Raw genomic sequence first — 22,974 nt, forward strand, 5'->3', positions numbered from 1 at the left:
GTGACATCACCGTCTAAACAAGCAGACAGCGCCAGTGACATCACTGCACGTTGACTGTTTCTGTGAGAGGCAGATATTTCCATACTTAGGGCGTTCACTGTCCTACCATCACACGCCACGGACACGCCTGTCGCTCCGGTCAGGGAGAGGGGAGGGGGGAGAGGGGGAGGGGAGAGCACTGTTTGTCCCTCTGCAGGAGAGTGGTGTCCTGTCAACTGTACTGAGCATGCTCAGCTTCCATTCTGCTGCAGCTATATTTAGCTCTGACAGAAGGCACAGCTGGAAGGGATGCAGGAGGGTTTTAACCATCTCCAGTGTTCCTAGGGCTGCTGTACTGGGTATATACCAGGCATTTATAACCTGGAGTTGTTAGATGGGGTATATGCCAGGCATTTATATCCTATAGTTGTTACACTGGGTATATATCAAGCAGTTATATATAAGGCTATTTAAGCTGCTTCATGAGTCGAGTCAGATAAACTCATTTCTCTGCTTCTCATTTTTAAAGGAAATACAGGATAAACCACGGGTTTCAAATGTAGTTAGTTATTATTTATAATTATTATTTTCTAAATTATTCACTCTGATGCAACTATTTCTGTTCGGTGATATGACTCATTTTATTTTAGGCCTTTAAAGAGCCATACTTGGTCAGGCTATGGCCGGTGGCAGTGTTAGCATGTGTTAGCAGGCTATGGCCAGTGACAGTGTTAGCATGTGTTAGCAGGCTATGGCCTTGTTAGCATGAATACTGTCCCTTTAAATGAAATCCTTGGCTTCGGGCAGCAAACAGAGTTAAGGTTAATAGATGAAATGGAACAGGCGCGATGTAGAATTGCTATAAAATGCGTTTGCAGGTGACTCACAAAGCCTGAGGACTGTTCTACTTCACAAAGCCCCCACATGTGCTCTACAGAGAAAAGCCACTTATGTGTGTAACCAATCAACCCAAAAACACGAGTAAGTGTGTCATAGTACTCATAGACTGCCAACCCATTTATTTGCACGATGGGCAGCTTTGAAAGCCCTGCTCCGGTCAATGACAAAACAACATTCACACAGCCAATAGGTCAATGCAGAACATATTATACATGCAGGAGGGTCCCAGCCAGAGGACAGTAGGAGTCAGAATCAGTGCTTTAACAGCACTGAACTACCACACAGACTACTGCAGAAAAGCAGTCACCAAGATTCTTTAAATTACATTACATTATATTCATTTGGCAGATGCTCTTATCCAGAGCGACGTACAATAAAGTGCAAATCATAACCAGGGCAAAGTGTGCTGAAAACCCAAGAGGGAAGTATAGTTACAAGTGCTAGAGTGATCACATATATAAAAACCTGAACCCTAATGGAATAAACAGATATACTTACCAAGTCGCAATGATATACTTAATGTATAATATTTAAATGGGGGGTTTCTTTTCTTTTCTTTTCATTTTTTTACCTGCAAAGATCAATTTATGTCAGTCTGGTAAAGTAAAATCACCCAGCAAGATCTCTGCATCAGTACAGGAACCGTGCCAGTGTAAGCTCAGTGTTCAATCTCTTTGGCACTGAGCTCTGCTTAGATCAAAGCAGAAATCTTTGCTTTAGATCTTTCACTAATTATTTGTTGATCTCTCCCATTCGCACCCTGTAGTCAACCAGAAGCCCCGCTCACCTGGCAGTCAAAGTCCTGGAAATTCCGGGCGTTCTGCACAAAAAGAGAGAAAACAGACATCCAGTCAGTCTCAGACTCAGTATATCAGATTCACATCTACATCCTTTTACCCAACACAACCAGGAGGTGACATTGGGAGGACTTCAGTATAATAATCATTACAACTAAAAAATTCACAATAATAAAAGTAGCAGTGGACACAAGTATCTATTTTATCAGACACCAAAATCTATGGTCTCTTTATGGCTTTCAGTTTTAAACCAATGTGATCTTACAGAATCTTGTGTTATCAACGGACAAAACTAGACATACAAAAGGTTAAGATACAGCTCATTGACACAGTGATTGCCTGACAAAGAAAGAATCGAATGGCCTAATCTGGTCATTCCTCTCTCTCCTGCTGTTACTTGCAGGCAGGTACACTAGCTGGCCAGCAGGTGGCGCAGCAGACCAGTGAGAGCTTGAGGTAGCCACCGCATCAGGCAGCAGAATCTCCACTAAAGACCATCCGGGCCTTTCTGTGCAGCAGCTAACAGATCTCACACAGCAGCTGTGCAGCATCTCCCCTTCTGTCACTGTATCCCACCCTCGCTCCGGATCACAGAAGATGAGATCTGCTAACAGTGCAAGTGGCAGAGGGCTCTTTTTTTTATTTGCCGTCGAACTTGAGGTATGTAGGCTGTATATCCAAATCCCACCCCAATCTGCGGCGTTCCATGCTGAAACCACCCTGCCAATTTTCGAGAGCTGGGACAACCACCGAAAGGTTTTTCTGAAACATGCTGTCCAACAGCTGCTTCTGTTCACTCAGCAGACCGCAGCCACACTCACACAGAGCAGGGTCAGAGGAAGACCTTTCATATGGAGCTCTGACACGCAGTTTGAGCTACACTCCCCCATACCCAGCAGCAGAACGCAGGTCTCCCTGCGGACACAGCCAGCGCTGTCACGGTCGTCCGGGCGCGACTCGAGGGCGGGAGGCTCACCCACGCACCTCAGCATGGCGCCCTAACCGAACGAGCCGCCCTGCAGACCTGGCAGAGGGGTTTTTAACATAAACATCCCCTTCTGCCCCGGTGACGTCGCTGCGGGCGTGAAAAGCTCCGCGTTGATTAATGTGAAACAAGGGCAGCGGAACACAGACGAACTGGCATCCTGAACGATGGGGACGGCGGAAACACAATGGTGGATAATCCACTTTGCCACTTGACTAGCAGCTGTGCTAATTAGAGGGGAAAATTAAAAAGGCCCTTAATGGAGAGTGGGAGGAATCTTTAATTAACTGGTGCAGCCTCACCCATTCCTTCTCTCTCTATCCTTTCTCTCGTAACCTCTCTGCACTCTCTCTTGCTCTCTCAATCTTTTCCTTGCTCACTCTCTGATGGTCCCTCTTTTCTTTCTCTTTTGTAGAAAAGCATACAAGTGAGTGTTTATGAGCCTCAGACACTTTCCAACTTTCATGGCATCCGTCCATCTCCATCCTGCCTTCTCTTCCTCCGTTCCCTCCATTCTTTCTTCTTTACTTCTACCTCCCCCTCAATCCCGCTCTCCTCTTCAATCACCTCTTCCCATTTCTCTTAATTCCTCCCTCCGCTTCTCAATGACCCCTCCCCCACCTCCCTCACAACCTTTTCTTACCCCTCTCCACTCTCTCAATCCTTCTTTCTTTCTCCATTACCACCCAGCTTCATCTTGATCTATCCGTCCCGTTCTCCATTACCCCCTGCCCCCCTGGCCCAATCATCAATAATGCAGGCCCAGTAACGCAGTGCTGACAGGGGGGTGCTGCTCGGGGTGGCCACCATCTCTCCTGGGTCACTATCATCTCTGCATCTACAGAGAGCCACAGAGCCACAGAGCCACAGAGCCACAGAGACACACAGAGCCACAGAGCCACAGAGACACACAGAGCCACAGAGCCACAGAGACACACAGAGACACACAGAGACACACAGAGACACAGAGCCACACAGAGACGACACACAGAGACACACAGAGCCACGCAGAGCCACACAGTGATATACAGATACACACAGTCACACCCAGTCCCACACAGAGACACACAGAGCCACAGAGCCACACAGTGATATACAGATACACACAGAGCCACACAGAGACACACAGAGCCACACAGAGCCACACAGAGCCACACAGAGACACACAGAGCCACACAGAGCCACACAGAGACACACAGAGCCACACAGAGCCACACAGAGACACACAGAGCCACACAGAGCCACACAGAGACACACAGAGCCACACAGAGCCACACAGAGACACACAGAGCCACACAGAGCCACACAGAGCCACACAGAGCCACACAGAGCCACAGAGACACACAGAGCCACAGAGCCACACAGAGACACACAGAGACACACAGATACACACAGATACACACTGTCACACACAGAGACACAGAGTGACACACAGAGACACACACAGATACACACACAGTCCCACACAGTCCCACATAGTCCCACACAGAGACACACAGAGACACACTACTCATCACTGTACTCATCTCCCCTCACTCTTGTCTCTGGTCATACACACAAGGGGAAATCACCCAGAATAAATGTTTGCATATTGTATGTTGGTCTTGGCTTGATCAACATATGCAAACAGAGAAAGAGAAAACAGAGAAAATAAGAGAGGGAGGTATCTCCAGCTGGGAAGACAGAGGGGAAAAACAGTAGATCAGCCAAAAAAAGAGGAAAAGGTAGGGAGTCCTCCCTTCCAGTGCATCCCTCACTCAGTAAGAATAACTGCACTCCTCTTTACGACCCTATAGCATTTGCACACGGTCCCTTAACTCTGTGTACTGCCCCTATGCAATAGTATAAGAATGTGCCCACCCCTTTCCTCTTTGCAGTGTGTCAGTGTGGTTACAATCTTTACTTTGCAGGTATTTCGCAAACACTCTTATCCAGAGTGACTTACAGTGCAAGCACAAGGGCAACGATCAGGAACTGATGGGCTGTAATGACCTAGAGGTGAAAGTATTGCCCCAATGGACACAACCAGTACAAGACGTTCAGACTCCATCGACAACTCATGAACTACCCTACTGCACATTAAAGGTTATACAGACAATAACAAAACTGCACAAGTGAGCATTAAACTATATTAACACATACTCGGAAACCCCCCCTGGATAATGAATGTGTTTCACCATTGAATGTGTGAGTCAGGGTCACCTCACCTTGTTGGTCAGCAGGGGCTTGATCTCGGTCAACTGCACGTCCTGTAGCTCGTCCATCTCCTAGCAAAACAGAGACAGAAAGAGATAAGTGCTCAGTCATTTTTCACCTTTCTGTGTTAATACTTTTTATTAGTCGTAGTTCTATTAAGCTTTGAGGTGTGATGCCATCGTGCCACAGTCAGCAGCTCATCCATAGACTGGCACAACAGGCCCGGATGTTTACAAATACATTTCCTCATTGTTAGTTTTTACAGCAGCAGGGCTTCTACTGATTGATGTTTTACTGCATAGCTGTACACTTTTGCCATTAGTTCCAAATGTATGTAAATTAATCTTTCATTTGAAACTAAGATATTCATGTAGCCTTTTCTCCTCCTTATGCTAGTGTAGGCTACTTTTTATGTCTTACATAACTATTATTATTGCAGAACACCATGAAGCAAAACCTCAGCCCAGTCTTACACAACACAGTCCAGAGTCAGCATGTTCCCTGTGACCGGACCCCAGTTCCACACCGCGCCGCACACAGCCCAACACCTGCTGCGCAGGGAGGAGAAGGCTCGTTCAGAGGCTCTGCTGGGGACTGAACCCCACAACCTCCTGGTGTCAGGGGGCAGGTGTGCAGTGGGAGTGACTGGGGGCCATTAGGCCTGCTGGGAGGGGAAGAGCAGGAGGATCCGCCATCAGCAGCTGATCCAGGCTGTACTGGCTTTGTTCTGTAACACTATCCACACATCCACCAAGACACACACGCAACGAACACCCCGCTGTTCCTGTTGCCATGGACACATTCGCCTGATGGGTCAGGAGGGACAGGAAACAGGAACGAAGTTATGAAACAGAGATAGAAGTGGAGATAAAGATATAGAGAGAACCAAAATCTGCCAATTTTCATTAAAAGAAAATACAATTCTTTTATTTTACTGAGTTTTACATAAATAAAATGTTGATTCTGCTTCCAAACTCATACAAGTGAACCTTTGACAGTCTGGGGACAGCATACAAGTGCGCTGCAGAATATGATGAATTTATATGAGCTTGTTGATGTCTTTGTGAAAGGCCACTTGTGTGGGGCACTTGGACACAGAGCTGGGAGTCATGTGACCCTCTCTCTGTCACACACACCTCCTCCACAACCCACAGAACAGAACTGGAGAGGCCAAGCCAGCTCTGATAGCATAGCAACAGCATGTATACCAAAACACCTTCTCTCAGGTCACTGCTAACCTTAGAATTACAGACATGGAAAAGACCGGCCATCTCACTGACTCAACAGTGAGAAACCTTGTCTGACTACCTCCACACTCGCCCAAAAATAAACAGACTCTAAAATTCCCAACTTCCTGTACCACAGTCACCCTAAATGTCTTGTGACCTCCACCCAAAGACACATGAGGGATGTTTGAGTCATAGTCCCAAATATGAGAACAAGACCAACTAGTGACATCACAGTTCCACTCTCCAAAATGGAGGCCAAGGAGCTGACCCATTCCAGCCAGGGGAGCAGGGATTGACGTTCCCCCAGAAGTCTGCAAACTCCAGTGGTTGACAGAGGTATTGCAGCTTATTAAGCCTCTGGTGCCAAAAAGTCATGTAAAAAAGCCATTTTCCCCATTGAAGTCCAATCAAAATGTTGACTACCTTGGGGAATTAAAAAAATGTTTTTCATTCCTTCCCATTCAGGTACCCAGTGCATGCTCTGGTGCCAAACACAGCCCCAGTGTGCTTGCTCTGGTGCCAGAAGGCCCCACAGTCAAACATGGCAGCCTCCATGAACTGGCTTCTCGCACCATCAAGCAGCCTACCAGGAGTCCATGGAACCGGTACGCAGAAGCTGTCATCCCGCTGATTCAACCCTTCTGCTTTATGACCTGAAACAAACTGATTCACTGAGACAGAGGGGCAGAATGGGAGTATGAACCTAGATGTATATACAGTTAAATGCAAAAGTATTCAGACAGTGACACATTTTTGTTGTTTTGGCTCTGGACTCCAGCAGAAAGGATTTTAAATAAAGTAATGAATACGAGGTTAAAGAGCAGACTTGTCAGCTTTAATTTGAGGGCATTTAGATCCATATCGGGTGATCCGTGTAGGAATTACAGTCCTTTTTATAAACTGCATGAAAACGGCTGTAATTCCATACCCTCTGCAGATCAAGCAAAGGAAGTACTTATTGTGGAAAATCTGCCTCCAATCCAGCCTAAATCCGATCAGCAGTGAGAAGATCAGCTGTGGGACGCAATACATGGAAGAGAGAAACAGAAAACAAACATTCTGCCTGTTTCCAACAATCTGCTGTTTCTGTTTCACTCCCCACAGACTCTGGGCAAGGGCAATGGGTGACCATAACCATCACTTCATAACCTATGCACCCAGGACAGGAGGTGGTTAAGGTGGGTTTTACTGATACCAAGATACAAATGGACAGACAACCAGAAAGACAGACTCAGGAATACAGCAAATATTACAAAAGGATGAGGTACTGAATTTGCCTATATCTGCACTAGCCTTTGTCTAACCTACTGTACCACTGTTGAAGCACAGCACACATTACTGTTCTCAATACCACATTTTTTTTGTATTGTCACAGAATTCAGTTAAAATATTTGTCAAAAAATATCTTGGAATTGCTTTTCTGTTAGGCACTCAATTGTGACAATTGCTACGTGAGGAGAAGCGATGAAAATGCTTTTTTTGGTCGGTTGATGGACGCAGATTTGCTCTGTAATACTGAAGTGCCACTACAGTAAATGTAAGAGCAGCTCATTTACAAACTCACACTGTGATGCAATCCCTCAGAGAAAACTAAATCACAGAGAACACTGGAGGCGCCTGAGAAGCAAGACGCATCCATAAAAAAGCACTAATTCTTCCAGCAGTGATGCACACTGTGGTCTAGCAGGCAGCCCAGACTGAGCCACTGGCACTTTTGGTTCAGAGTCCCATATTGCTGCCTGTATGGTTGCCATGGGAATCAAGGTTTCAGTCGGGAGGGACCCCCTGGCATCGTGTAACAGTGACTCGTCTGGTCCAAAGAGACATCGGCCTGTAACAGCTACGCGTGAAATTTACCGAAGCACTAGCCCTACACTGAGCAGACTGCGGTGTGAGTATAAGCAGCGACCGTCTGAACACGCCTCGGACCACAAGGGCACCTCGACACTCTCCCAAACAGAGCTCGCAGCCGCGTACCGGGTCTACAAACACGACTCGGTGTTCAAAACTGGGATATATAAGGCCAGATAAAAGCAGGCTATGAAAAAGGCAGGGAGCGGCGATGAAACACACAACACAGAGACACTGAGGGCTTCTATTCATTCTCACTGAGGGGCTGCAGCTGAGCCCAAACCAAAGCAGCCCTGGCCCTGCAGGGGAACAGCCTGTCTCTGGGTACGGCAGCAGGCAGGAGTAACGCTGGCTGCTGCAGGGGAACAGCCTGTCTCTGGGTACAGCAGCAGGCAGGAGTGATGCTGGCTGCTGCAGGGGAACAGCCTGTCTCTGGGTACAGCAGCAGGCAGGAGTAACGCTGGCTGCTGCAGGGGAACAGCCTGTCTCTGGGTACAGCATCAGGCAGGAGTGACGCTGGCTGCTGCAGGGGAACAGCCTGTCTCTGGGTACAGCAGCATCAGGCAGGAGTAACGCTGGCTGCTGCAGGGGAACAGCCTGTCTCTGGGTACAGCAGCAGGCAGGAGTAACGCTGGCTGCTGCAGGGGAACAGCCTGTCTCTGGGTACAGCATCAGGCAGGAGTGATGCTGGCTGCTGCAGGGGAACAGCCTGTCTCTGGGTACAGCATCAGGCAGGAGTAACGCTGGCTGCTGCAGGGGAACAGCCTGTCTCTGGGTACAGCAGCAGGCAGGAGTAACGCTGGCTGCTGCAGGGGAACAGCCTGTCTCTGGGTACAGCAGCAGGCAGGAGTAACGCTGGCTGCTGCAGGGGAACAGCCTGTCTCTGGGTACAGCAGCAGGCAGGAGTAACGCTGGCTGCTGCAGGGGAACAGCCTGTCTCTGGGTACAGCAGCAGGCAGGAGTGATGCTGGCTGCTGCAGGGGAACAGCCTGTCTCTGGGTACAGCAGCAGGCAGGAGTAACGCTGGCTGCTGCAGGGGAACAGCCTGTCTCTGGGTACAGCAGCAGGCAGGAGTGATGCTGGCTGCTGCAGGGGCTGTTCTCAGCACAGCTCCTCAGTGACGAATAGAGCCGCTTTATAAGAGAAAAAGAGGCAATAAAATAACTGACTGGATTTACCCCTCCCCCACAGCACGGCTGCAGAATATTCAAACAACAAACACTGAGAAAAAAAAGAAATCTTTCCAGTTTCCTAAACTCATGCTCATGAATAATTTATTCACAAATTTTCAACTAAATATATCCCATATCTGCCTGCTTGCACTGTACTCCCTGTGGACTAGACATGCACAGGAGCTCACATTTATATTTTCTCCAGTTTTGGACAGATGATTATACATTTTAACTTTCAACATTTTACAAACGGCTTGGAAAAATGTGAAATTGTGACCTCTAATTCACTTCAACTAATGGAAGCAGATATAAAAGTACACAAGTGAAAAATAGATTTTACTTACATACTACTTTCAGTTCTTTGTTCCTTACAATCAAGAGCAAAGCACATTTTGGTTTGTCTGAATTGAGGCCAAGTCAGGACTGAAGATGTCAAACTGCTATTCTTAATAAATGTCAACATCTGTGGACTGAATGATAAGGAACAAGTGACTGCTGTAGACAATTTAATTGAATTTAGGAGGATCGTGTCAACATAGCCAAGTGTAGTGTGTGTGTCTGTGTGTGTGTGTGTGTGTGTGTGTGTGTGTGTGTGTACACGTACAGGGCACAAATGTTCTTCGGTCCTGTCCAGTCTAGCAATATATTTCAACATTCGCCTCCAGACTGAGAGCGCTATAACTCAATCAAAACACCCATTTGATTGTGTAGGAGTGAAGTGTGGGCCCCTTTCCAATTCTGACGTGAAATACGACGGCAAAAGCTCCAACAGCAAAGAGAGCGAGAGGGTGGTAGAGAGAGGTGACAGAAAGAGACAGAGAGAGAGATGGCAGGAAGAGAGAGCGGTTATATATAGAGAGGTAACACGGAGAGGGAGAGCAGAAGATGATGTTAATGTTGCTGTAGGGAGAGGAGGAGACTGCCACACCGCAGTAAGGCTCCCTGCGGGATCACAGGCTCCACCGCGCTAACAGGCCGATCCCAGCGCCAGAGCATTACCTCAATTACACCTCTCACCTGGAAAACCATTCATAAGCTCATTAAATAACACAGCACATCTCTCTCTCACTGTACTGACTGCAAGAACTGTGGCTGCCATGGCTTTCTTACCTACTGTACGACTCAGGGACTCTCAGCATTGTACTGTGACAGCGGACACAACTGTGTGAGTCATGGATATATCTGTATGTTAAAAAACAGTTATTCACAAAAGCTTTGAAAACCTAAGGCCAATGATTCTAATTTTGCTGCTGTTTTGCTGCTTATCTGTTAACTGTTTGAATGTCCCGTACTCTATGACTTTGTTTTGTCGTATTAAATAGAATTGCATAAAAAATGTTGTATTATTTTTTTGTATAATATGTCCCTGCACCACCACATCTCAACATCCACTAGCTACAATCGGTGTACGCCCCAACCACCTCATATGGCTTCATAGTGAAAATAGTCTGTCATCTTAACAAGCGTTTAGTCCTATAATAATATAAAAATCTTATCTCATTAAAATATTACCTCATTACTTTTTGTTTCTGAAGTAAAACCCCATGGGGTCCTGCAGTGCCTCCATCTTCACTTTAACCCCCCGCCTATATATGAAATAAATGTGCCTAAAGAAGCCGGAGCCTCTGCCTTTTCTTTGCTAAGTTTCCCCTTGCAGTCCCAGAGGAAGCAATGTTGTGGTGATGGTCAAGGAATAAATTCTGCATGCCAGTTATTTTTGGTCTTGTATGGGAAACTGACTGTCCTAGACTGACCCAGAATAGACTTTTTACCATAGGTAAGAGAGGGAGAGAGAGCATGTGTGGTTGTGTATCTGTTTATTTGCATGTACAAGTCATTTCTTTTTTGTGTGTGCGTGCACATGCTGAGCAGCTGTGTTGAGTTCAGTAATAACAGTGCTGGGTTCAGTTTCATGTGTTCAGTAATAACAGTGCTGGTTTCAGTCTCCTGTGTTCGGTAATAACGGCGACGTATTCAGTCCCCTCTGTTCAGTAATAACAGTACTGTGTTCAGTCTCCTGTGTTCAGTAATAACAGTGCTGTGTTCAGTCCTCCTGTGTTCAGTAATAACAGTGCTGTGTTCAGTCCTCCTGTGTCCAGTAATAACAATGCTGTGTTCAGTAATAACAGTGTTGTGTTCAGTCCCCTCTGTTCAGTAATAACAGTGTTGGGTTCAGTCTCTGTGTTCAGTAATAACAGTGCTGTGTTCAGTCCTCCTGTGTTCAGTAATAATAGTGCTGTGTTCAGTCTCCTGTGTTCAGTAATAACAGTGTTTTGTTCAGTCCCCTCTGTTCAGTAATAACAGTGTTGGGTTCAGTCTCTGTGTTCAGTAATAACAGTGTTGGGTTCAGTCTCTGTGTTCAGTAATAACAGTGCTGTGTTCAGTCTCCTGTGTTCAGTAATAAAAGTGCTGTGTTCAATGTCCTGTGTTCAGTAATAACAGTGCTGTGTTCAGTCTCCTGTGTTCAGTAATAACAGTGCTGTGTTCAGTCTCCTGTGTTCAGTAATAACAGTGCTGTGTTCAGTCTCCTATGTTCAGGAATAACAGTGTTGGGTTTGGTCTCCTGCGTTCAGTAATAACGGTGCTGTATTCAGTCTCCTGCGTTCAGTAATAACGGCGCTGTATTCAGCGTTCAGTACCATTGAGCAGCTGTGTTCAGTACTGCTGAGCAGCTGTGTTCAGTCCACCGTGTTCAGTACTGCTGAGCGGAGCAGCACTCTCTGTCCAGGCTGCATCTCTAATGGCAGGAACACTGTGGTCCTGAGAGCTGGAGTGCGTCTCCATTACAGTCCATGTCCCTGCAGCACGCTGGGAGTACAGGATACAGCACACTGAAACCCAGTGCCCTGCAGCACAAACAGGCAGCCCCTGCTGCTCACTGCAGAATCAGCAAAACACCCCGCAATTAAATTATACAGCCCCTTTAATCTGCCCAGACACCTAATCATATTCTGAAAAACTGCCACCAGCCTTGTTTGACAATCATTTCTGCAGTGCTATGAGTGAGACTATATACCTATACAGCACACAGGTGCACACACAAAAACACAAACAAACACACAAGGACACATACACACAGACACAGACACAAAGTAACACAGACACTTACATGAAGACACACAAAGACATAATACACTCAGTTAGCACTTTATTAGGTAGACCTGTACACCAGATTGTTAATGCAAATATCAGCCAATCACGTGGCAGCAATTAAATGCATAAAAACATGCAGGCATGGTCAAGAGGCTCAGATGTTTTTCAGACTAAGGAATAGGGAAGAAATGTGAGCTAAGTGACTTTGGCCGTGGAATGATTATTGGTGTCAGACAGGGTGGTATGAGTATCTCAGAAACTGCTGATCTCTTGGGATTTTCACGCACAACAGTCTCTAGAGTTTGCATGGAGCAGAAAAAAAACATCCAGCAGTGAGCAGCAGTTCTCCCGGAGAAAATGTGTAGCCAATGAGAGAGGTCAGAGGAGAAGGCAAGACTGGTCAAAGCTAACGCAAATAACCACACATTACAATAGTGGTATGCAGAAGAGTATCACACAATGCGTCAAACCACGGTGGATAGGTTACAGCAGCAGAAGACCAATAAGTCAAAAGAATAGTCCAGTAAATACCTAATAAAGTACTCAGTGAGTGTACACCTAGACATACACACAAATACACAGACACATACACATGCACAGACACACAAAGCATATACACACAGATACACACACAGACACAAAAAGACACATACACACAGTCAGACACACAAAGTAACAGAAAGACACATACACACAGACACACCAAGTAACACAAAGACACATGAACAAGCACAGACAGACAGACAGACAGACAGACAGACAGACAGACACACACACACACACACACACACACACAAAAAAAAACACACATGCACACAAGTGCAAACGCAGTGCATGTAATTGTTTGGTTTGAGCTCATTAAAATGTTCAGTAACCCACCACTGCTCATGACCCCTGGAAAACGGAGTGTCTGTGTACAGAGGGCTTTGGGGGGGACAGAGATGCCCCAAGCGGTTGGTGCAGTAGAGACACACGGGGCTCTGCTCCAGGCAAACACACATTAGCCACACCATATATGAACCGGAACACATACTGTAACACGTGTGTCACCGAGACTGAGAGCTTGTCTGACTCTTTCATTCTCAAAACGCAGATATCAAAGCACAAATATCAAAGCACAGATATGAAAATGCAGATATGTCTTCTCTCTCCCATCATTCCCCCAGCCTGTGCCAGTTCCTAACAAATAGCCCACATACAAAACTACTTAATCTGTGTGAGCGCTGAAGCGGGCTCAGGATGCTCTGCTGCCGATGCGATGCGGACGCGACCCCACCTCGTCTCTGCCGAGCGGGACAGGACCGCCCCGCCCTGCGCTGGGTGCGTGGGAGGAAATCCTCACCCCTGGTCATCGCCCAGTCCTGCGTCATGAGAGCACACGCCTCATTAGCAGAGCCCAGCTGGGGCAAAGCTCCCATACCGCAGTGACCCCCCCCTCCCCCAGACTCCCAGCAGGACCAGCCTGTCTGCCTTCATGTGCAGAAGATCACACTGAGAGATCCGCCCATTTCCAGCTTTGGCAGGTGGGGAGTGGAAAAGTGGAACTCACAGACTCACGCACACTCACCGCACACATGCATTCTCTCTCTCACACACTCACACACACACACTCACACACTCACACACTCACACACACATTCTCTCTCTCTCACACACACTCACACACACTCACCGCACACACACAATCTCTCTCTCATACACCAACCTCTCACAGACACACTGATCTCTCACACACTCTCTCACACTCTCACACACTCTCACACACACTCACACACTCAAACACACTCAAACACACTATTATACTCTCACACACACTCACACACACTCAAACACACTCTTACACTCTCACACTCTCACACTCTCACACACACTCTCTCACACACACACACACACACACACACACTCGCTCACTCACTCACTCAAACACTCTCACACACTCACACTCTCACACACACTCTCACAGACTCACACACGCATACATACACACACTCACACAGCAGTAAATAAATAAATATTTCCAGGAAGCTTGAAACTAACGGCATTATTCCGGGCAGGCCCACTTTATCCGCTAATGTCCTCAGGTTCAGAAATCGCAGTCCCCTTATTGATTTAAGACATAATATCTGCTGGCATCATTACCATCTATATCAGCAGAGTTTTTTCCCCCCCTTGTTTCCAAAAAAGCCTTTCTCCCTTTAGTCATTGGCATGTGTGTCAGAGCGTTAACTTCCCCACTAATAGCGACTGACCACTGGCACGCATCGGCCCTGACCAGTGGGAGGCACAGAGGTAATAAAACTGCAAAGAGTCTCTCTGTCTCTCTCTCTCTCTGTCTCTCTCTCTCTCTCTCTGTCTCTCTCTCTCTCTCTCTCTCTCTCTGCCTCTCTTTCTCTGTGAGAGAGAGACTCAAGAGCCACACAGAGCAGAGGGAGATGAAACTGATCATATCGCTGCCCTTCTACTCTCCTGGGCCGTCTGACAACGCCATTCTGGGACGGGGTCATCCGATAACCGGTGCCGCCGACTACTGGGGCAATGATGGACGGGGCCGTGGGGGGCCCCTGAGGGCCCGTCGGGCGGCCGAGGGTGTGCAGTGATGGGACGCCACCCAGGGCCGCCTTTCAGAAAACTGCCGGAGAGGTTGTCATGACAACAGCAAAGCCAGAGAGACTCCATGAGCTCCATTTAACCAACTTTTCTAGTTCTAGATTTGAGTTTAAAAGTTGCTTTTGGTAAACAGAAATTGGTATGTTTTCCATAGGGGGTCTCCAGGAGGGACCCCTGGCCAAACGGAGGCTCAAGCCCACTCCAGGGCTGGGCACGTTTGTAGGCTGAGCCACTCACAAGCTTTTGCATGGCATGGATGCATTTCCATCCGAGGTCCTGTTTACGTTTATATAACACACTCAGAGAGAGGCTTTCATCCCTCATGCAGTCTGTAATTAATGTGTCTAAGTCACATTCTCCTGCACTGCTGAATTCACAGAAAATGAAACTCAGACGGCAATTGTGTGAAGGAGTGTGTGAAACTTTAACAGCACTTGCTCATTCATGCTTCAGAGGTTCCCTTCACTTTTTAGCTCAGACTTAATTATGTGGGGAAAGAGTGCTGGGAGGGAGGGGGGAGGTCTTAAGTAGTTTGCAACTGTCAGTGGATTGGCAGATGAAGCCTAACTGCTGTAAGGTTTTGGGACAGCCGTCACCGTCAGAGGTGCGGCCGTCATAATGACCTTTGACCTCTGAACGTTCGCAAGAGCTTCGGGCAGACGCAATGTCCAGATGCTGACTCCACCTTCTGCAATGGACTCGCCTCCTCACACCTGCCATGACAGCACGAGCTGCTGAGGGCGTGGTTGGGATGCTCTGGTAATATGCCATCGCATCACACGCCCAAATATGGGCAGAGCTACACAATTCCATCAATGATTCACAGAGTTTAAAGGTACAAGAGGTAATTTCGGACTTGTAACAGTCAAGAGAGGAATTGCAGCAACAAACACCCTCAAACCACAACAATGTTTATCCCTCCCCCTTCTCTGTGAACGCACTGACGTTGAACACCCTCCCCCCCCCACCCACCCACCCACCCACCCCATGCCATTGGCTGTGGCAATTAGAACCAATTTTCAACCAATGAGCTTGAATTATTGTACAGTTATACAATGTGTTGGTACAAAGTACATCTATTGTACCTTTAACCAATTATAGCATTGTGAGAGAGGGCACAGTGCTTGAGTGGATGTGAGTCACTAAGGTTAGGGCTTTGTGAAACCCCACTCTATTGTTATTGCAGGCATTGTCAGATGGCACTGTCTGGATACTCATTGTCCGAGCAGTCTTGCCTTAGAGGGTACAGTAAACACAAAGCTGTGATGGGCTCTGAGACACTGGCAGAGACATTGTGGCAGCCTGGCTGATAAAATCCAAAGCCACTGGCTGACTCCATTATGAGGCATACACTATCCAATGGGAGTTCCCCGATACAGCACTCTGCAGGACTCTCCCAAGCTGGAAGCACCCACGAATGAGCACTGTTTCCTGGGTTATCATTTGGTTTATTTGGTTTTATATGAAAAATTGTGCTTGGAGTTGGTGTGGCAGTGGCTCCATCTCCGAATGAATTTACCCCCACATTGCCCTCCCTCTCCCCTGGTACTCCGAGTATGCACTGTATGGCTGTCCAAACACAGTCTCACCAATGCTAGCAAGTACTATGTTTGTATTTATACTGTACAAGTGCTACCTGGCTCAGCAAATGGAGACCTGTTTATATCTGGAAGCAGTGATTGCACCACCTATTCAAATACACAGTCCTGCAGTGCACTGGTAGTGTTGGTAAGCACTACACTGAAAATAGAAAGGAAATCTATTTTTTCCACAAAGCTACAGCAGCAATCATTAGTCTGCAAAGACATTAGTCAATGCTCCAGCAGCTAGGACACAGAATGATGTCATGTTGAGCTACACAACGCTTGTGATATCACTTTTTTGATCTCCCAACTGTCACACAGATTAAAGGAACAATTCTAAGAGAATAACCCTGCACACCCATGTGTGCGGAGAACCGAAGCAGGACTTTTTTAAAGAAAGTAAAATGAAAATGAGATCCTTCTGCAGATATTTAGTGGATCCGACCAGGACGACGAGGGGAAGTGAACTCTAGTGACCTGTTCGATGAATGAACAGAACTTGCACCAACACAAATGAGTACTTTCTTTACTGCTCATGTAACACTCACATTAGCATTTATTATTTTGCTGGACATTCTCTAGACAGAAGGCAAAAAAATGAACCTACTTGACTTGAATTTCCAGCTCATCTCAGCATGCAAACTTACTTTTTGTCCTCATTTCATTTTATGTAATCACATGAAGCAACCCAGTGAAAGTGAATGCTGTTAAAAACGGGCTGAATGGAGGGTCACATACCCCCTGACCACACACAGAATGCAGAGCTAAATGGGGTTTTAAGTCTTATTGGGAGTGCTGCTTTTTACTGGTCTCTGGATTTATTAAGCACATCATCCTGGAGAGCGGTGAAAAAAGCCAACTCATTCTCTAGTGGTGAGGTTCAGTGTGAAAATGAGATGTAAGTGGCCTCCCAGCTGGATTTATGGGTATAAATCATCTTTAGTGGGAACAAATAAAAAGATGCCATTAAGTCTGTGTTAACTACGCCTCATAAGCACTGTGCACAGTCACCTCCACCAATGTAAGAAAAGAACGTTCAGGCTTGGTCTAAAACACCCAACTTGTCTCTTTCCTGCTAAGTGGTTTCATAGACTAACAACCATGTGTGGGAAGATACAGTAATTGTTAGTACTGTGAAATTAAAACTGAACCAATGTATACCTTTGTCTCCTTGTTTTTTATAGATATATATATATATATATATATATATATATATATATATATATATATATATATATAACTGAAATGGCTTCTGTAATCTACCTTATTTAAAGGCCTCACTCAAGTCCTTTTCTAGTGAGATAAGAAAGGCCAATGTACCACAAATTCAATATCAATTTTACACATGGAACCAGTCGTGTTGCCCTTCTCTGCACCTTTTATAAAGTTTATATCCTTATCATAGTGCAGTCACCTCCACCATAAGCACCCCTAACATTCTATACATAGGACTGTGCTGTCTGAGCATGACTAATGTTCACTGTGCTAAGGGATACTGCAAAAAGTCATAAAGATGTTGAAGGTAGTAACTGTCACGATCAACCAGGAAAGCACTCCATGAGAATAAGTAAAATATTCCTGGAAAAGCACACACACACTTGCTCTAGCAGGAAACATGCAAACATGCACATATATGTGCATGCATAAATGGACCAGTGTGCCTTCATATACACTGCCATGCATGGACAAAAAAGCACACAAACACTCACAACCAAACACATGCATTTGTGCAAGCATAAAGGGAGCGGGTTAAATTTTTGAATGCAAGCTTCACATAAATGTGTGCACCGTAGCATGAAGGTCAGAAAACACAGTGCAGATCATGCCCTCTTGTCTATTGATTTCCATTGGCTTGCTCACCATTTACTAGCCTTCCCTTAATGTAACACCATTAATGGTCGAGGCAGCCAAGAGCAGAGAATTTACATGCTGGACAGATTTGCTGGCAGCGTAACTTAATTAAAGCCTGTGACTCCCCTATGGCCAGCCTTCCCTGTCACTTATGTCAAGAAGATCCTCGTCGACAAATCTCTCAAAACAAACATCACATTCTGTAGAGCTCATTCTGCTCTCCCTATCACGGTGGTAAGTGTATGTGCGTGGGTGTGTATGTGTGAGTAGGTGGGTAATTCAGTGAATGTGCGATCATGATTTTAAAAGAGCAAAGACACAACACTATAATGTAACAAACTCATGACCACACACTGTGCTAGTCTTTGGAGTAAAACATGTGACTTCAGGTGGGAGAGTCGCACCTAAACAGGACTGGACTGTGTAAATTATACACAGGAAACGCACATGAAAGAGGGTGAATGGGCATGAGTCAGTGAGGGAGGGCACAATAGCACTCTCTCAGGTTGTGCTTCATGAGCAGTTGGGCATGGAGTGTGCTGGGAATGAATGTAGTATGATCCAATGTCTCTATTTGTCCAATGTCTCTCTCCAATGTCTCTATTTCCACACATTGACTAAGCACATTCACCTTGACTGGAGTGGAAAAATAAAACTGTTGATATGAACACTTCACACATAAAACCATCATAACATGGTCTAGTTTTCCCACTACAACCATCCCATGATCTGTACTCATCTTCACAGGCACGTTTAACGCAAATCCTACTTGTACAGTAAACACTGGTACTTCTGCTGCAGTCCTGTGAGATGCTTGGGTACGCTACGCTCCTGAGATGCTTGGGTATACTATGCTCCTGAGATGATTGGGTATAGTACGCTCCTGAGATGCTTTGGTACACTATGCTCCTGAGATGCTTCGGTATACTACGTTCCTGAGATGCTTTGGTACATTACGCTCCTGAGATGCTTTGGTATACTACGCTCCTGAGATGCTTTGGTACGCTACGCTCCTGAGATGCTTTGGTACGCTACGCTCCTGAGATGCTTGGGTACACTACGCTCCTGAGATGCTTTGGTACGCTACGCTCCTGAGATGCTTTGGTACACTACGCTCCTGAGATGCTTTGGTACACTATGCTCCTGAGATGATTGGGTATAGTACGCTCCTGAGATGCTTTGGTACACTATGCTCCTGAGATGATTGGGTATAGTACGCTCCTGAGATGCTTTGGTACACTATGTTCCTGAGATGCTTCGGTATACTACGTTCCTGAGATGCTTTGGTACATTACGCTCCTGAGATGCTTTGGTATACTACGCTCCTGAGATGCTTTGGTACGCTATGCTCCTGAGATGCTTTGGTACACTATGCTCCTGAGATGCTTTGGTACACTATGCTCCTGAGATGATTGGGTATAGTACGCTCCTGAGATGCTTTGGTACACTATGCTCCTGAGATGCTTCGGTATACTACGTTCCTGAGATGCTTTGGCACACTACGCTCCTGAGATGCTTTGGTAGACTATGCTCTTGAGATGCTTTGGTACACTATGCTCCTGAGATGCTTGGATACAATGCGCTCCTGAGATTAATCCAAGAGACCATTGTAAATTTCTCCTGGCCATTTCCCACACTGGAAGACTGTAAACTCCACTTGGTTCCCTAAAATTGCATGCACATACAGGAAGTGCAGGGAAGCTTATTTCAAATAACATGACCTTGTTTGCTTGATCTTATGTTATTAATTGCAGCCTACTGTGTTAAGATGATCCATGGTAGATAAGAACAGTGTCCCACATGAAACTGTACTGTAAATTGGTGGTATATGAGACTGCACTGGTCTGTCTAAAAAATATATATATACATTTTTTGGTTCCAACTATGAGATAAAACAGCTGTCTAGTTCATTTCAAACTTAATATTTACAACTTCCTCTGTTATTTACTGGAGTGCTGTAAAGGCCCTCATCTCCTTAGGAACACCTGCTGTTAAATGGAGAACAATGCCCAGCACCTTCAACAGAAATGGCTGTTTTCGTCTCGCGCTCTTTCTTCCAGATACCAGTATTATTAGTTCAAACAATAAATAATGGGGCCTCCTTGGTTTGTCGGGTAAACACACTCTGATACGAATCGTATTGTTAAACTTTAGACAATCTGCTAGTCTACTGACCCAGGTAACCTTCGCCTATATCTATGACCTGCGCAGAACCAGGTGACATTCAGCAATGTCACTGACACTCGTGCCGGAAGTAGTGCAATGTTTCACCTGACCAGGAGCGAGACAGCAGCTTCAACCGCAAAAGAGTGGAGCCATGCAGTTTGACGAACAGGCGAATATGCTGTGACTAGGAATATCACTATACGACACGCATATTGCATGTTTGTTGGGTTTTAATCAGCATCAAGTAGCCAAAGTGTGATTTTACAAATATGGCTCATCTCGTAGGGCTATTCAGCTCAAGAGGTTATCAGCGTACAGTCCAGTTAATCTTATCAGTACAATTTAAATATACAAATATTCGAGATAAATCTTCAAGAAATATTTACCTTTTGAAAACATTTCGTATTATCGGCTACAGTATATCCCTCGCCGTGCGCCAAACAGTGTAGCCCTAGGCCAACATTATCTGTTGAATGTGATCTGACCACTAAGCCACAGAAAAGTCCAAATGTCGACAAAAAACTCAAGCTTGTTGGCCATCTAAAAGAATATAGCTTTGTGCAAAGTGGTTGCATTTTAATGTCAGCTTTATGCCGTGCAAGTGCAAAAATAGTATTGCCTATATAATAATCTGGCATTCTCCAGTGGGCACTTTAAAATCGATGTTAGCAACGTAAAAAGTGACGTTTTAAAAAAATAATAAATTCAGACATTATGACAAAGTGTCACTCGCTATTTCGAGATTCAAACATTTTGCCTAGCTATCTAGATAGGGCTAGCTAGCTAGTTGTCAAACCGACTAGTTATTTGTTAATCTCCCGCATGTTTATATTGTATTTGTTCACATCTAGACACATTTTTAGCTATTCAAGGAATTAAAGAGATATTAGACGTAGAATCATTCCACTGGCAGTGTAATAATAAGCGAGCTGTGTTACTACAGTAGTTCTTGCTTCAGCCACAACACATCGCACCATCGTAATAGATAAAACTATGGCCACATCTGTATTAGACGTGTTTGTTAGCTAGATAGCCAGCTTTAGTGTAACTGCAATACATTGTATTTCACTCACCGTCTGGATGATTAAATAACACTGACTTCTGCAGAAATCCTCGAAACAAACGGTTTTGTAGCTAGACTAAAGATGCTTGCGTGCGGAACCTTCCACTGCACGTTTCCCCAGCCAGGACGTGTATGTCACTCGCAGGGCGGAACTACACATTGCGTCCGAGACATCGGGACAACCCCCAAAAGACCAGGCAGATAGAGATTAATTTAAACACCCCCAAGAGGTTACCTGTGAAGAAGTAATCAGTTACAAATAAAGTGTATAAATTATTGTAGGCCACGCTGAGCTAAACGATAAATAATAATGAGCTAGCTATTTAGACTCACTCACTAGCCTACGTTGCTACAGCTAAGTTACCTGCATTTCCATATATGAGGTCTTGCTCTGTGATAGCAAAATGAGGAAAAAGGACGACGCTGCTTGAATGTGGTTTTATCAAAACGATTAGTTTATTTCCGAATATACAAGAAATAGGCTACGTTATTTGGTCTCTCTGTGACCGAGGACGGTTAATGTGAAATTTAACAGAAGTGGGGAAATAACGGACACACGTTAGGCTATATGCACATCTCTGTACATCTGGTATTTGCTGTGCGCACAATTATTTGGTTTCAGGTGAATGCGCTTATACGATTACACAGTTCCCAGGCAGCTCTTTATCTATAACGTGGAATTTCTCCGTAAAATCTCAAATTGTGTCTTCACGCAATTATATTGTGCCCCATCTAAAGTAGATTTTACACTACAGTCAGACTGATAGCATTACTGGCATGATTTCGTCCCTGCAATATATAAATGTTGAATTGTATGTGCAGTACATTTCAAACGTGTACACCTAATGTATACAAGTGTGGGTTACCAAAATAAACCAGCCTACACCAACGGTGGCCAAATACAAGAAGTCTGCGTTTGCACAATCAATTACAATCAATTATTTTTATACAGTCTATGATTACAGTTCAATAAAACGCAATCCACCCGTTCAGAATGTGAAAGCTGTTGGTCATTCTAGAAGTGCTCCCCCTTGTGGAAAGGCCAAGTACGCCTGAGTGAAAGCGTCATAAAGATGTTCGTGTGCGCAGGTGCTTAACTTGTTTTTAAGCGCAAAATGTTATGATGCACCGCCAACTCGTTATGTGTTTTATTTCTCGATTTCTACAGGGCCTCACATAAAAAAGGAAACTTACAATGATTCAAAATGGTCTCAAATTCAAAAAAGTCCAGTTAAATGTTATACTAAACATTTGGTGGTACAACTTATTGTACAATTGCTGCTGTTTTACAGTATACTCACTGAAAGGCAAAACATTTGACAGGGACACAGACCGTAGCATATTACCGGCATGGTTACAGTATGCAGGCCTGTGGTTACATGCAATGGCCTGACCTTACTCATGCCATTGGCTGTATTTGGATGAGGCTTTCTGATAAAGAATGCTGAATGAAGACTTTGAATTTACAAACTTTATTTTTATGTTTTTACAATGACCTATGA

The 22,974-nt window shown here is 45.4% G+C and overlaps 1 protein-coding gene across 2 annotated transcripts in view; it reads right to left on the reverse strand.

The window, feature by feature from the left end:
* The window catches only part of LOC133110199 (protein NDRG3-like), a 45,377-nt gene extending 23,759 nt beyond the window's left edge, over nucleotides 1–21,618 (reverse strand). For both annotated transcript variants that reach the window (XM_061220129.1, XM_061220128.1), the window contains exons 1-3: nucleotides 21,483–21,618; nucleotides 4,869–4,928; nucleotides 1,667–1,699 (exon numbers count right to left, since the gene is read on the reverse strand). In XM_061220129.1, coding sequence (XP_061076113.1) covers nucleotides 1,667–1,699; nucleotides 4,869–4,925 — 90 coding nt within the window. In that variant the 5' untranslated portion in view covers nucleotides 4,926–4,928; nucleotides 21,483–21,618. The remainder of the gene's footprint in view (nucleotides 1–1,666; nucleotides 1,700–4,868; nucleotides 4,929–21,482) is intronic.
* Nucleotides 21,619–22,974: the final 1,356 nt, after the last annotated feature.

This window comes from Conger conger, chromosome 14, assembly GCF_963514075.1.
Source record: "Conger conger chromosome 14, fConCon1.1, whole genome shotgun sequence".
NCBI classification, from domain to species: domain Eukaryota; kingdom Metazoa; phylum Chordata; class Actinopteri; order Anguilliformes; family Congridae; genus Conger; species Conger conger.